Source organism: Phoxinus phoxinus (assembly GCF_949152265.1).
Source record: "Phoxinus phoxinus genome assembly, chromosome: 1".
Lineage (NCBI taxonomy): Eukaryota > Metazoa > Chordata > Actinopteri > Cypriniformes > Leuciscidae > Phoxinus > Phoxinus phoxinus.
Genome location: NC_136876.1, coordinates 35975142 through 35989733, shown reverse-complemented (window position 1 = coordinate 35989733; position 14592 = coordinate 35975142). Strand labels below are relative to the sequence as shown.

The window sequence follows — 14592 nt, the reverse complement described above, 5'->3', positions numbered from 1 at the left end:
TCCAATGATGTTACAACAATAGTAGTGTTTATTCAAATCACATAAATGAGATTTAAGAGTGAATAATGACACATTTTGGCCTGTTCCTAAATTAAGATTAATTGTATGAAAAAGAGCAGAGCAAGTGATTTTGCCTAACATCTGCTTTCTTTGTTTAATGGAATAAAGAACATTATATGGATTTAAACAACATTATGTAAGTAAATGATGATAGAATTTTCATTTTTAGCTGAACTGTTGACCTTTAATTCTTATTGCTACATCTTGCTCAAGTTTTTTTTTTTTTTTTTTTTGTACATTGCATTCACATTTTGTTTATGGTTCTAAACCTTTAACACTTATCTCGCTTAGATTTTTTTTTTTCCCCTTTGGTTGTATTCTCCCATTCTGTCTCTGTTAAGTTTAAAGGCTCTCTTATATTCTGTAAGCGTGGTCTGCGGCAGGGAGGCAGTGTTAGTAACCAAAACGCCTTGTCAAGACTTGACAGATTCTGCAGTTCCACTGGGCATGTAACCGTGTGGGCTGCGGAGGAGACTGATGAATCTTAAGCAAACAGAAGGCCAGAACAAAGAAAGCTGGAACAGACTTTAGATCAGATTTGGCCCTCTAATCAAAATTTTAACGGCTCCTGTAAGGGTTTTATTGGACCTTGTCCAGGCACTGCCTGCAACTATATTTCTTCATGTGTCTGTCCTCCTCCCCCGCCTCTCTTTTTCTCCTTCCAGACTTCTGGAATAATACATTTCCTGGATGTCTGTTGTTTGGAGTTTCATTGGTTTTAGAAGAGAAAAGGGCACAATAAAGATCTATATGCAGCTTTCCCCTGTGCAACATGATCTGCTCAGATGAAGAGTGATTATCTGATAGTAGGAAGCTCTTCTTTGTTATAAGTTTTGGGTTCATGTTGCAAGTGCAAGATGTGAAGGTGGATTGATTTTTGGTGTATTTAACCGTTTCTCATTTCCAGTTGTATGTTTTATGACTGCTTCCTCTACCCCGTTCTTTACCATGAGGTTTCAAATAGGGCTTAATTCTGTTAGGGCACGGATCATTGTGCTGTCACAGTCGACACTAGAGGAGGAAAGAGTGCTTGAGTGTAGTTTACTTAATACTTAGTTTTATTTTCAGTTTGAAAGTTCCCAAATTTGTCAGACGTCATGTATAGACTGAGAAATGTACATTACCTTTAAAAGTAAACAAAACTAAACTTTAAAAGTTTGGAGTCAGTAATAATATGAATAAAACAAGCTAATTTATCGGTATTTATATAAATACTTTAGGCAAGAATGCATTCAATTCAGGCTCCAAGCCTTTTACTCGCCAGTTGCCTGCAAACTTTTTGTAATTAATTTTGGCGATCGTCTAATCACACCAGTTATGATGTAGTTCTATGAATATATAGTTTCACGCGCTGCATGTTTCAGAGTAAAGCCGAATCACAGCACTGTGTTCATTTTCATTCACAGTTTCGATTCACATTCAATGCGACTCTGCAAGTGCTGTGTGTTTGAGTCGCTTATAATTTGCATTTGGGAACGAATTTGCCATATTCCTTATTTTTTGTCTTTAGCTGATCACATGCCTGCAACCGCTTAACCTATTTGGTGGATCTGTTTTCGACCAAAGTAATCGCAACGATATTATATTGTATTATCTGCTATCTTTTGTTTATGTCCTTTTAAGCTGATGCTTTCACACTGAAACTGTAGTGTGTGGACCGAATCAGTGCATTAATTCTCAATAGACAAATAAACACATTTTTGGATAATGTGCGGTCTAGCCTGGATTAATGTTGTCCTGCTTTCAATATTGTATTTTACACTGTTGTTATTGTTTAATCAGCAGCTGTAGTTTCGTTTTTACGAGCACTGCATTTATGTGAATGGTGACCTTGAGTACTGACTCTCATTGTCTTCCCATCAGCGCACTAACCGGATACCAAAGGATATTCACGTCGAGCCGGAGAAGTTTGCGGCGGAGCTGATCAGCAGGCTGGAGGGGGTGCTGAAGGAACGCGAGGCGCAAGAAAAACTGGAGGAGCGGCTCAAGAGGGTTCGACTGGTGAGTAGTGCATCCAAACATGCCAGGGAATTTCGAGCTGTAGCAGATAGATCAAACACTTAGGCCTCCTCATCACGAGTGAACCAGTCGGATGTGTTCTAAAGACTTCCTGTCTTATCAAGGGGACTCTGCTCGTTTCTTTCGTCTTTCTTTTCAGTGTCAGGTGATTCACCTGCCGAGATTGAGCTACTTGCTAGTCTGCCTCAGTGTAATGACTTTGTTTGAAGTCAGTCGGGGCGTGAAGAAATGCTTGCGCGCACCGCAAATGGGAATCTTTTTCCCGACTCAAAGCCAGGTGTTAAGTCTCAAGGCAGATTATTTATGTAGTTTGGCCTCCTGTAAGAGGAACTTCCGTCACAGAACAGTGACTTTGAGTTAAGAGCCGAAGGAGGAATGTCATTTGTTTCTTAATTGATATTCTCACCGGTCCCTCAGCTTTCAGCCAACTTGTTTCAAGTTTTCTTTACCTATCAGCTGAGCGGCTGTCTTCTATATACAGCACTTGCGCTCTTTGGTCCACTGAGCAGGAAGGATTCTGACAGTTAAACATGTTTTTGCCAGCTACTGAGCCTTGACAAGTCTGAATGATGATTTCAGGGTTTTCGGGTCATTTTCAGATGGTTCAGTTTTTAGAGGTTGAATCAGCGCAATGGAAATTGGATGGTTTGCGCATTGCGGTTGGATTTGTGTTGTCTCCCACCTCGTCTCCTTTTCTTTTTTTTGGCATGATCTGTCAAAGATCATCCAGAGCGCTGACCTGCACAGCTGTTCAGTAAAAATAAAATTATGCTCAGGCCAAATCCTCAGAATTCCTTCTCTCCTTGGACTTCGCTACCTGGAGAGAGAATCAAAGCATTGCTGAGGCTTTGGTTGTATTGACTTTCTCCATTATGAAAATGAGAAGACAACCAAATGAAAAGGCTAGTTAGAAGGAGATTTGTTGGAAATAAAATGTAGCCTACTTGTGTTGTTTACATAGTTTAAAATAATACAGATGCTACCATTCAAAACTCACCATTTTTGCTCACCAAGGCTGCATTTATTTAAACAAGAATACAGTAAAAACTGTAATATTGTGTGAGATTCTGTAATAACTTTTCTATTTAGAAATATTTTGTATCAACATTATAAATGTTGAAATCATTTATGCAGCTTAATGTTTTTTTGTGGAAAGATAATACAATTATATATTTTCAGGATACTTAGATGAATATAGATGTCAAAGGAACAGCATTTATATGAAAAATAAATATTTTGTAACAATTATAAATGTCTTTACGTCAATTTTGTTTAATTGAATGCATCCTTGATAAATGGAGAATAAAAAAATCTTGTATATAGTGAACTGACAATTCAACAGTCAAGTGAAATGTGTATGACTAGTCAATATGTGAAATATTGTAATGTGGACTGATAAATTATAATCCGTTCATATAAAATTAGTTTTAATTAGTAACTAGAAGAAGAGATACTCTGTGAAGAGAACTATGCATAGTTTAACCCACATTAACAAGTGCAATGGTGTTAACACTGCAATACAACTAACACAATGTGATAACTTTAAATTAGTATTGCTTAAAGCAATTACACTTAAAATGATTGATTTTATGGGGAAAAACAGTCAGAAACAACCTTAAGCTACAATATGTTGGATACTATGCAGATTAAATATATAATATCCAGTGTTTAGCCTGGAACACTGTAGAGTTTGTATTGTGGAAACATGATTATTTTAATTAGATTTAGGACTGTTTTCATAGACAAAACTACACATTTTCATTGTCTAAAAGTAACAATACGGAATGTGACCTAAAATGTAATTTAGTCTCTAGACTATGATTGAAACTAAATTTGTCAAACAGGATTCAGTGTTGTTGTTTGCCAGTACAATCAAAATCACAGAGAATGGCAGAACAAAGCAAGTAAAATATTAAGTGTTATTAAATTAACAAAATCAGATCATTTATAATTTGATGAAGAGAGGTCTGTGCTTGTCCAGACATATTATCATGATTAAAATGAATATTATATGTTTTAAAATATGTTTTGAGCAATAAGAGAATTCTCTCATGGCTCTGTTTCAGGTCATTGTGTGTTTTTGAATGTGACCATGACAAATGCCAATTAATATAAGCTTGAAAGGGCGACATCTGCTGGTTCAAACATTTTATTGCACAGTGATTCTACAATTTTTTGTTTTTCCTGCTGCAATTGACTTGCTCACCTGGCTGATTTCTTTGTATATATATATATTATGCTAAATGTCTGAGATTTTTAGAAAGTATCTTGCCATCATTGAATAAACTCTTTGTGTCCTGTAGGAAGAAGAAGGTGACGATGCAGACGTCTCCACCGCTCCCTCCCTGGCCAATCACAGGGTTCCTCCTGCGGTCCACATGCAGCATTATGGCGGTCGCTACTCTGAAACGAGTTACAACGGGCTGCAGCTACGGGATGCACACGAGGAAAACCCCGAAAGCATCCTGGATGAGCATGTGCAGCGTGTCATGAAAACCCCCGGCTGTCAATCTCCAGGCACGGGCCGCCACTCTCCAAAGTCCCGCTCCCCAGACGGGCTGCCGGCGGGCAAGATTCCCGGGCTTATAATGCCACTGTCTGGTGGCCAAGGCAAGCACCAGACTCGGCTAGGTCCGAAGGGTGAGGGGGCGCACCTGCACCATCACAAACACGTTTACCACACACACTATGCCGCGGGGGGGAAGCCCAAAGAACAGGTGGAGTCGCGCAACTATGCAGATGGAATGAGCGTCGGTCCCAACGGCATGGACCCCATGGGTTACGGGTATGTGTCTCAGTTGCTTTTGTTTTATATATATATATAATTTTTAAAAAGTCTTTCAGAGGGATGCAGCGCTCTTGAAATTGCTAAGTTATTGGGGCATGATCACAGAACCATCAAACGTTTTGTAGCAAATACTCAACAGAGTCGCAAGAAACGTGTTGAGAAAACCCCCCCGGAAATTAACTGCCAAAGATTTGAGAAGAATCAAATGTGAAGCTTCCAGGAAAAAATTATCCTCCAGTGCTGTCATATTCCAGAACTGCAACCTACCTGGTGTTCCCAGAAGTACAAGGTGTTCAGTGCTCAGAGACATGGCCAAGGTAAGGAAGGCTGAAATCCGACCGCCACTGAACACGAAACATAAGTTGGAACGTCAAGACTGGGCCAGGAAATATCTGAAGACAGATTTTTCAAAGGTTTTATGGACTGATGAGATGAGAGTGACTCTTGACGGATCCGTGGCTGGATCAGTAATGGGCACAGAGCTCCACTTCGACTCGGACGACAGCAAGGTGGAGGTGGGGTGATGTTGGGCTGGTATTATTAAAGATGAGCTAGTTGGACCTTTTCGGGTTGAAGATGGACTCGAAATGAACTCCCAAACCTACTGCCAGTTTTTAGAAGATGCATTCTTCAAGCAGTGGTACAAGAAGTCTGCATCTTTCAAGAAGACCATGGTTTTTATGCAGGACAATGCTCCATCGCATGCATCGAAGTACTAGCCAGTAAAGGCCTCAAAGATGAAAGAATAATGAAATGATGGCGCACTTCCTCACCTGATCTAAACCCTATTGAGAACTTGTGGGCCCTTCTTAAACGAAAGATTTACGCTGAAGGAAAACAGTACAGCTCTCTGAACAGTGTATGGGAGGCTGTGGTGGCTGCTGCATAAAAAGATTTAATGATTTAATTTTTTTAAATGTCAGAAATGTTTAAATTTAGTTGTTTGCTTATTATTCTCACTTTAACAGATGAAAATAAACAAGTGAGATGGGAAAATTTTTAATTTTTAATTTTGCTGTATAATTGTGCACACAGATATTCTCCTAAGAAAGCCAAAACCTCACTTTTACTTCCTTAAATATTCAGGATTGAGGTTTATTAATATTTTGGATTGACAGAGCACTGTAGTTGTTCAATCTTGTAAAGAGAGCACTGTAGTTGTTCATCTTGTAAAGTGTTACCAATTGTAAAGTATTATAACCATTTAAAAAATATATATTCAAATAGAAAGTTATTTTAAATGTGATTTTAATTAATGTGATCAAAGCTGAATTTTTCAGCATCATTACTCCAGTCTTCAGGATCACATGATCCTTTAGAAATCATTCTAATATGATGATTTGCTGCTCAATATTTTTTTTTATTAACAATGTTGAATTGCTGCTTTATATATTTTTGGAAATCATGATACTTTTTTCAGGATTCTTTGATGAACAGGAAGTTCAAAAGAACAGCATTTATTTGAGTAACATAAATGTCTTTACGTTTATTCAGCAAGGATTAAACGTCTACTGCCCCCAAACTTTTGAACTATGGTGTATATTGCAAGCATTAAGTGAAGCCGTTTATCTCAACAGCTTCAGTGATTTTGATGTTCTTGTGTCTCACTGTAGCAGTAAAGGCAGCACTCTCTCAAAGCGGCCGGTCAGAAAAGGAGAAGATGGACGAAACTATGAGATGCGGGAGCCCTTGCCCCTGGATGATATGGAGAGGAACCAGAAGATACTGCAGTGGATGATGGAGGGTGAAAAGGAAGCTGGACGCTATAAGAGGAGCCCTTACGGGTGAGAAGCCTTTCTTAGTGTATAATCTAGAGACATTATTCAATAATGATATCTGACCAGCTAATCAATTTGTTTTTATCAATTATGCAAAAATTTTAAAAGCACTGTTTTTCAAAAGGAATCATGTAAAAGCTCTTTTGGTCTTGCATATTCCTTAGCAGCATCTCCGGCTCCAAGAAAGCTCCGAGTCACGAGGTGTCGAGGCCCAGTTCGGTGGAGCGGCCGGGGGCTGTGCACCCTTGGGTGACCGCTCAGCTCCGCAACAGCGTGCAGCCCTCCCATCCCTTCATCCAGGACCCAACCATGCCCCCCAACCCAGCCCCCAACCCCCTCACACAGCTGGAAGAGGCACGCAGGCGGCTTGAGGAGGAGAGGAGGAAGTCTGGAACGCTGCAGGCCAAGCAGAGGTGAGAGGACGCGTCCACAGGTGGTCATGATTCATATAAGAAACACAGTGGCCTGATTTGTTATTGCTTGTAAATAATCACGTTATTTGCCTTTGGGACAATGACGCTCAGTTTTTGACCTGGATCATTTATTCAAAATCAAAAGCACTTAAAACTTTCAGTTTTTAATTTCTGCCCTTAAATACATTTTTTGAGGGAGCATAACATGAAGTTTGAAGTTTGCTTTATTTATATAGCACATTTAAAACAGCCACAGACTGACCAAAGTGCTTCACATCAAAAGGACAGCAATTATGAAATAATTAAAACAGACAGACAATTAAAACTAAATTATATTAGGCAAAAAAAAAAAAAAACCTAGTATGCCTAAGAGAACAGATGGGTTTTTAAGAGAGACTTAAAAATGGTCAAACTCGGAGCCATTCGAATTTCCACTGGCAAATCGTTCCAGAGACGCGGACCAATTACCGAAAAGGCACGGCCACTTCTACGTTTAAGTCTGGAATGTGGAATTAAAATAAGATTCTGGTCTCCAGATCTTAGGCTTCTAGAGGGGATATACTGATGCAGCAGGTCAGATAGGTAGCCAGGTGCTTGATTGTGCAATGATTTAAAAAAAGATGTTGAAATGGTGAAACTTTCCTAATATACATAATGTAGGGAAATAAACATCTTAAAATAATGAAATTCTTGAAAAGAAAGTCTTAAAGGGATAGTTAGCCCAAAAATGAAAATTCTGCCCGTAATTACTCACCCTCATGTTGTTCCAACCCTGTAAGACTTTCGTTCATCTTCGAAACACAAATTAAGATGTGTTTGCTTAAATCTGTCTCACTCCTCCATAGGCTTCTAAGGGATTGAAACTTTCCGGCCCAGAAAAGTTATTAAAGACATCGTTAAAATAGTCCAAGTGACTACAGTGACATTTTCTTCAGTGTGGGCCTCGAGTGAGTTCACATAGTGTAACAACGCAGAGCTTCTGTGTTGTATGTCACACGTTGGCTCACTATTGGCCGACGCTGGTCATGTGTGTGAAGTGTTTTTTTTTTTGCGCACAAAAAGTATTCTTGTCGCTTGATAAACTTAAGGTTGAGCCACTGTAGTCACTTGGACTATTTTAACGATGTCTTTACCGTTCTGAGCTGGCAGAATGAAATTGCCTAGAAGCCTATGGAGGAGTGAGACAGCTCTCAGATTTAATCAAAAACATCTTAATTTGTGTTCTAAAGATGAACGAAAGTCTTACGGGGTTGGAACAACATGAGGGTGAGTAATTGCTGACAGAATTTTCATTTTGGGGTGAACTAACCCTTTAAGTAGTTTGGTATAATCTTTGTTATTATTATTAGTAGTAATGATGGTAGTATCATTAATAATAATACTGGCAATAATTATATTTAGAAAAACTACTGCCAAATCAAACTAGTTAGACCAATGTTCTGAAACAATCAGGGAAAAACAAAACAGGAAATGTTGTCATAGAAAAGACCTCTTTAGACCCTCATGACTGTGTCAAGGTCAATAAGTCAAATAACTTGACCTTTAATGACAAGGCAAGGTTCGCCCATTCTGGTCATGTGGTGACTCCTCAAATACTTTCTACCTTTGTAAAGTTATATTGAAAATGACTAAGCAAGACTAGTTTATACTGGCTGGTTCCACCACTTGACATTAAGCTAATTAAATCAACTCTTCTGTTTAAAATGCTATTAAAGTTTTTTAAATCCACATGAAACCAGAGATTGTTTTTAAGCATTTTGCATATGCAATTTAAACTTAAAATTGTTGTTTCTATTGGACGTTTGTCAGTGACCCATCTATTACCCATAATGCACAATGCAAGGCTGCCTCCTCTTCTCAGTCCTGTTCCGGTACACACTGGCTGAGGTGCATGCGTGTAATGAGGCGGTGTGAGCCTGCAAACGCAGCCGGTGTGTCTAACTCGGGGTTGTTCCTCAGGTATGTGATGGAGGTGATCCAGAGGGGTCGCACCGCTGTCAGGCCCGCTCTGTTTCCCACGCTCAGTGTGGTGCCCGCCGTCTCCGACACGGAGCTGTCCGAGTATGTTCCCAATACTACTTCATAGAGCGTAGCCCTTCCTTTCACCATCCCATGCTACCGATACATGCACTTGCATGTGTTTGTCAGGGCTGTGCCTCCTGTAGTTCACTAACGCTTCTGTGTGTAGCGCTTTCAAGAGTATAATATAGACTGACCCGTCTTAGTGCGTAGTTCCTCACAGATTTGGTTGGTTCCAGTGTATTAACCACTGATCGGCTGGAGGAGAGCTAATGCAGATATGCAGTTTAGTGACATCAAAGCTTTGGTGTGGATGAGATGAAAGCGCCACAACAGTGCAAATTTTTTTTTCTTTTTTTTCTGAGTAACATTTGTCAGACATCTGGAATTAATTTTACTTGGCAACAGTACACCGTGTCTCTGTCGACCACCCGCACTCGTGTCCACTTCAAACCCAGTAGAGCACGTACAAGGGCTTTCAAATACGCATTTAAGGACATTCTCATTTTGTTGCTAGAAAAGCAAAACGCACCATTTTATCCCATCTTATTATGGAATAAATGTTTTGGTTTGTTTTTCAAGTGCCTTTCGGTTCATTTGCAGGCATAAGAATATGAAGAAGCAGCCCTGTGAGAACATCACCGTGGCCTATTACTTCTGCGGAGAGCCCATCCCGTACAGGACGTCCGTCAAAGGGAGGATCGTCACGCTGGGACAGTTCAAGGAGCTGCTTACCAAGAAAGGGAGCTACAGGTAAACCTTCTACACTTTTTGTTCTTAGCATTAGGTTTTTGAGGACCGCCTGTAGTGTTTAGTTTAGTTGATCAAGGGATGGTTCACCCAAAAATGAAGATTCTGTCATTTACTCAAGTCTCATGTCGTTCTAAACTAACTTTCTTCTGTGGAATACAAAAAGAGAAATTCTTAACGAAATAAAGCCGCAGCAAAACGGAAATGCTCCCGACCACGGTAAAGTTAGTTTTCCTTGCCATTGTTCTATAGAGTCAGCAGTCTTAATATATCAATACCACGATTAGTTTTAACCGTATGTAACCATTGTATATCGACATACTTCAAAATCACCATTAATTAGCTTTTATACTCGAGAATGCTTGGACACGCTACCACAGCACATGATCCCTAAGGAACATCTGGCAATTTCTCCAAGTGGTTAAAACGTATTATTTATTATAATATAATTTGATAAATAAAACTAAAAACCATTTGGTGAATTGCAGAAATACAGAAGGTATTGGCATGGCACAATTTCACCTAAGTCAGTCTGGTCACTACACACATGTTTATACGTTTTAACAACTCGAAGGAATTGGCAGATGTTCCCTTAGGCATCATCACGATGGTAGCATTCTAGAGTATAAATATGCAGCTATAATGCACTTAGGTGATTTTGAATTAATAAATGTCGATATACAATGGTTAGCTACATACGGTTAAAACTAATCGTGGTATTGATATATTAAGACTGCTGACTCTATAGAACAGTGGCATGGAAAACTAACTTTATCGCACTCCGAGAGCCCTCTAGTGGTCGGGAGCATTTCCATTGTGTTGCGTCCTTTATTTTGCTGTGTTGTGGTTAATTTCCGTTGTGTTGTGGACTTATGTTTGCTTTTTAAATTTAGTTGTGTTGTGCACTACTGGGCCACCTTACAAAAGTGATGTCTCATTTTCATCCTTTATTCAAATATTATTAAAAAATTTGTTAAAGATTTTGAAAATATATTGTGTCGTTGTGCTTGGAGTTAATTGTTTAATTTGTAATAAATTGTGCGGACATAATTTTTGGACAGGCTGTCTAACAAAGAAATTATGAACGTGCAAAAACAAGAGAGAATCAATAAAATATTAATAACTGATTGTTGCAGTCAGAGTATGCTTTTCCTGTGAGCTTTTTGTTTTACCATGTAATTTATTTTGTATAGTAAAATAAAACCTGTAACAGTAGTTTGCCTTTTTGCCAATTCATTTTGTCCGATAAATACCTGAACCAAGTTTAGTGTTTTGTTGTACTCGTAGGGTCATAAACAAATATCTACTCCTGATATCACTTTTGCCGGCGTAATGCCATTTAATTATACAATGTTTTGATTTATATTTTGTCAATTAAACCTTCACGATCCCTCTCCCTCACCACACCTCAGGTATTATTTCAAGAAAGTGAGCGACGAGTTCGACTGCGGAGTGGTGTTCGAGGAGGTACGCGAAGACGACGCCATCCTGCCCATCTTCGAGGAGAAGATCATCGGGAAAGTCGAGAAGATCGACTGAGACGGGAAGAGAGGGAATCGGTCTGCAGAGGAGCAGCATGTGGAGAACGACAGGGAGCTGCGAGCAGGTGCTGAGATTGGTACAGCGGACGAGGACGCGCGGGAGAGCGAGAGGTGCAGAAACGGGGAAAGTTGCTGTGGAAAGTACACTATTTACTCCGAGGCTTCTACCTCTGCACAAACGGCTTTTAAAGTCGAGTCAAGCAGCTGCTCAGTGCTCAAGATCACTGCATTGTGCACAGAGAGCCCTTGGACTCAGAGACGAAAGCGCGAGGCAGCGTTCTCTCACTTTTGCTATATTTCTAACTCTGAAAAATGTAATGTAGCAATGTAAAGTTAGCCTAGAAAAAAAGTACTATGAGAATGTTTACTAAAGCTGCATATTTTTGATATGACGTATCAGAAGGAACATATCCTTTCTAATTTAACAACTCTTGTAATTTTATATGTACTGGTACCAGATATGTACAGACTGTCTGTTTAAAAGGAAAAAGAGAAAGTTTTATATCTATTTAAATATTTAAAAAAAGAAAAAAAAAGAAGAAAAAGAAATCGGTTTTAACCCATATCAAAGCTGCGGCATCAAGCTGACCCCGAAACGGCGGTAGATTTCATGAAGCTGCGGTTACAGAGGCTGTTCATAACCCACGCTTCACCAAGTGCTTTTAACTCATAAAACCGGTTTGTAATCAGTCCACATCGGAGAGGGAGGAGTCAGCCGGCGCTGCACTTTTCACTGCATTATGCATTGATGTCAAAGGAGAATCGCTTCAAGTGAAAGTCCTATACGACGATGCCTTCACATTGCTCTGTGTCTTTCGGTGATATCATGACATGCATAATGCATAATCCCTCCCCTCTTCACGCACACCACGATACGAGGGCAAAGGGTGAATGTCCCGACATTACAAAACAAATATCTTGAGATTTTTTTTGAGTGGAACAACTATAGGTCTGTAGTTTATATCCAAAATCTGTAAGGTTGCTTTCCAGGTGCTCGCGTGTGCAAGACCCACAGCGGCACTGACGCCTGTTTATGAGCAGGAGAATGTGAGACTTGTGGAAGAGGACACGACGTTCTGGTCGTCCTGGGGTCCATCGTCTACCGAGTGCCATTGGACAATATGATGATCATGTTTACACTTACCTTAATGTATTACAGAACAAGAAACAAATAAAGAATTGTAGCCTTTTCAGTTTAACACGGCTAAATGTGGTGCCTGGCGAGAATGGTTTTAAAATTTTTTTAGTTTTAGCCTAACATGGTCTGCCTTGTTGAGATCATGAAACACCAAAGAGAACAATCTATCACAGGAGCCGGTTAAAATCCGTTTGCGTTATTTCAGCAACAAAAATGAAGCTCCTCCATAGTTTTCAGGCTGCGTGTTGTAACGAAACACTGAGAAGTGTAGTAACCGCTAGGGACGTGGTGCTGTAACGTTAGAATGTTGTTCTGGCATCCCATCTTAATGCTAGTTTTTAAATTTTAAATTCCCATTGTAGTTTGATTTAAGTTGCCATTGTCGTCAATGTTTTTTTTCAGTGATGTTTTTTTTTTTCGACCTTCATTCAATTGGAATTAATTTGATCAACTTGAACAATATGGGTACTTGATGCAAAATATGGAACATTTCTCATGTTTGTTTTTAACTCATTTTAACTACGGTGTAATTATCAACTGGGATGTAAAGAGTTAACTACTGTGAATAGTCTGGATGTGAGCTCTTCTCACTGAATGATGGATGACCTGTACATAGACATCACAGAGTGCCTTTCTCACCATTCTCATCTCTGATCCACTGTCTGCTCTCCTCACTCCATGTGTCCAGTACCAGGGACTTGCATTACATTTGTAAGTTTCTTAAGAACTTTTTTGTTTTGTTAGATTCCTATGCGAAGAGCATCAACACACTTACAAAGTCTTTCTATGTAAATATGTACATTTTTTTTTTTTTATGTGTCTTCAACTACAACCAGCAACCCAATTTGGATATTTAGTGCCCTGGTTCTGCTTAAGTGTGCCGAGTTGTACAGTTATCATTTTATGGTACTTTGGACAATAAAGATATGTAATAAAAGAAATGTGTAGTTCTCTTGTTACTTTTTGTATGAATTTGTTTAGAAATTATATATTTGTTTGTATTATTTGAGTTGTTTTCTCAATGCTTATTTTGACCTTTTTTCCAATAATTAGAAGTTTATTAAGACTTCTTTTTTCTTTTCTTTTTTTTACAAAGATTAAACAGACGATGGCGCTCTTGTTTCCTAGCAACAATTTCATGAGCTTTGCCCAGATCTCATGCAGCAGCCGATGGCTGAGGTGCCACATAAACAATGAATTATGACACATTATATAAAATAAGCTATTAAAACATCTTATATCTGCTATACAGACTTTTTTTTTTATAAAAAGTAATATAAATTATTGTAGTCAATGTAATACACCGACTCATACCGGTACGCTTATAATTATAATGATTTATAATTTGATCAGTCGGGGGACGGATTTCGCGGGAAATGTCAGATTTTACGAAAATTAAAAGCCACGTGATGTGTGTCAATTCTGACAGTTTGTAGCCACAACTAATGAGAAACATTAACGCAATTAATCGTTCAAAAAGACAACCATCTGAGGAATTATCCGTTAGTAAAACAAAGAACCCTCGTTCAAAGAGCTTACACATAATGGATAGCCCATAATACAACTCGTATCAAGATCGGACTGTTTTTCAGAGATGGTGACAACTCCGACACATGAAAGGATTTAAGACAACCCAGAGATGGCGTTATTCCCTCAGATAAAATAAAGAGCGGAGCCGAAGCCCGACTTATTGGCTAATTACCCTGCTGGAAAAACCAGCATAGCTGGTCATACCAGCAACAAGACCAGCATATGTTGTGTTTTGGTGCTGGTTTGCTGGTGACCAGCATGGAATGCTGGTGATTGGATGCTGGTTTGCTGCATCCCATGCTGGTCACCAGCACCAACATTGGAAAGGTCAACAGTAATACATGTTAAGGATGGTAGCCTGTTCACCAGGGTGGAATGCTGGACAACTACATTGAATTTTGGTATGATGAAAATCATGAAACAAGTTTATTTAATAATAACAAACATTAACACAATAATAACAATTATTTAACAAAATTAACAACACTTATCTGGCTCAAGCAAATTACAATAAAACACAATTAACAACAATTTATCTTAAGTGATTTTTTTTCTG

General features: G+C 39.0%; 1 protein-coding gene across 4 annotated transcripts in view; it reads left to right on the top strand.

The window, feature by feature from the left end:
• axin1 (axin 1) overlaps positions 1–13436 on the top strand; it is a 32430-nt gene extending 18994 nt beyond the window's left edge. For 2 of the 4 annotated variants that reach the window (XM_079608182.1, XM_079608183.1), the window contains exons 5-10: positions 1924–2061; positions 4383–4864; positions 6481–6651; positions 6810–7058; positions 9681–9830; positions 11240–13436. In XM_079608182.1, coding sequence (XP_079464308.1) covers positions 1924–2061; positions 4383–4864; positions 6481–6651; positions 6810–7058; positions 9681–9830; positions 11240–11366 — 1317 coding nt within the window. In that variant the 3' untranslated portion in view covers positions 11367–13436. The remainder of the gene's footprint in view (positions 1–1923; positions 2062–4382; positions 4865–6480; positions 6652–6809; positions 7059–9680; positions 9831–11239) is intronic. The other 2 variants (XM_079608184.1, XM_079608185.1) reach the window with 2 other exon arrangements.
• The last annotated feature ends 1156 nt before the right edge of the window (positions 13437–14592 follow it).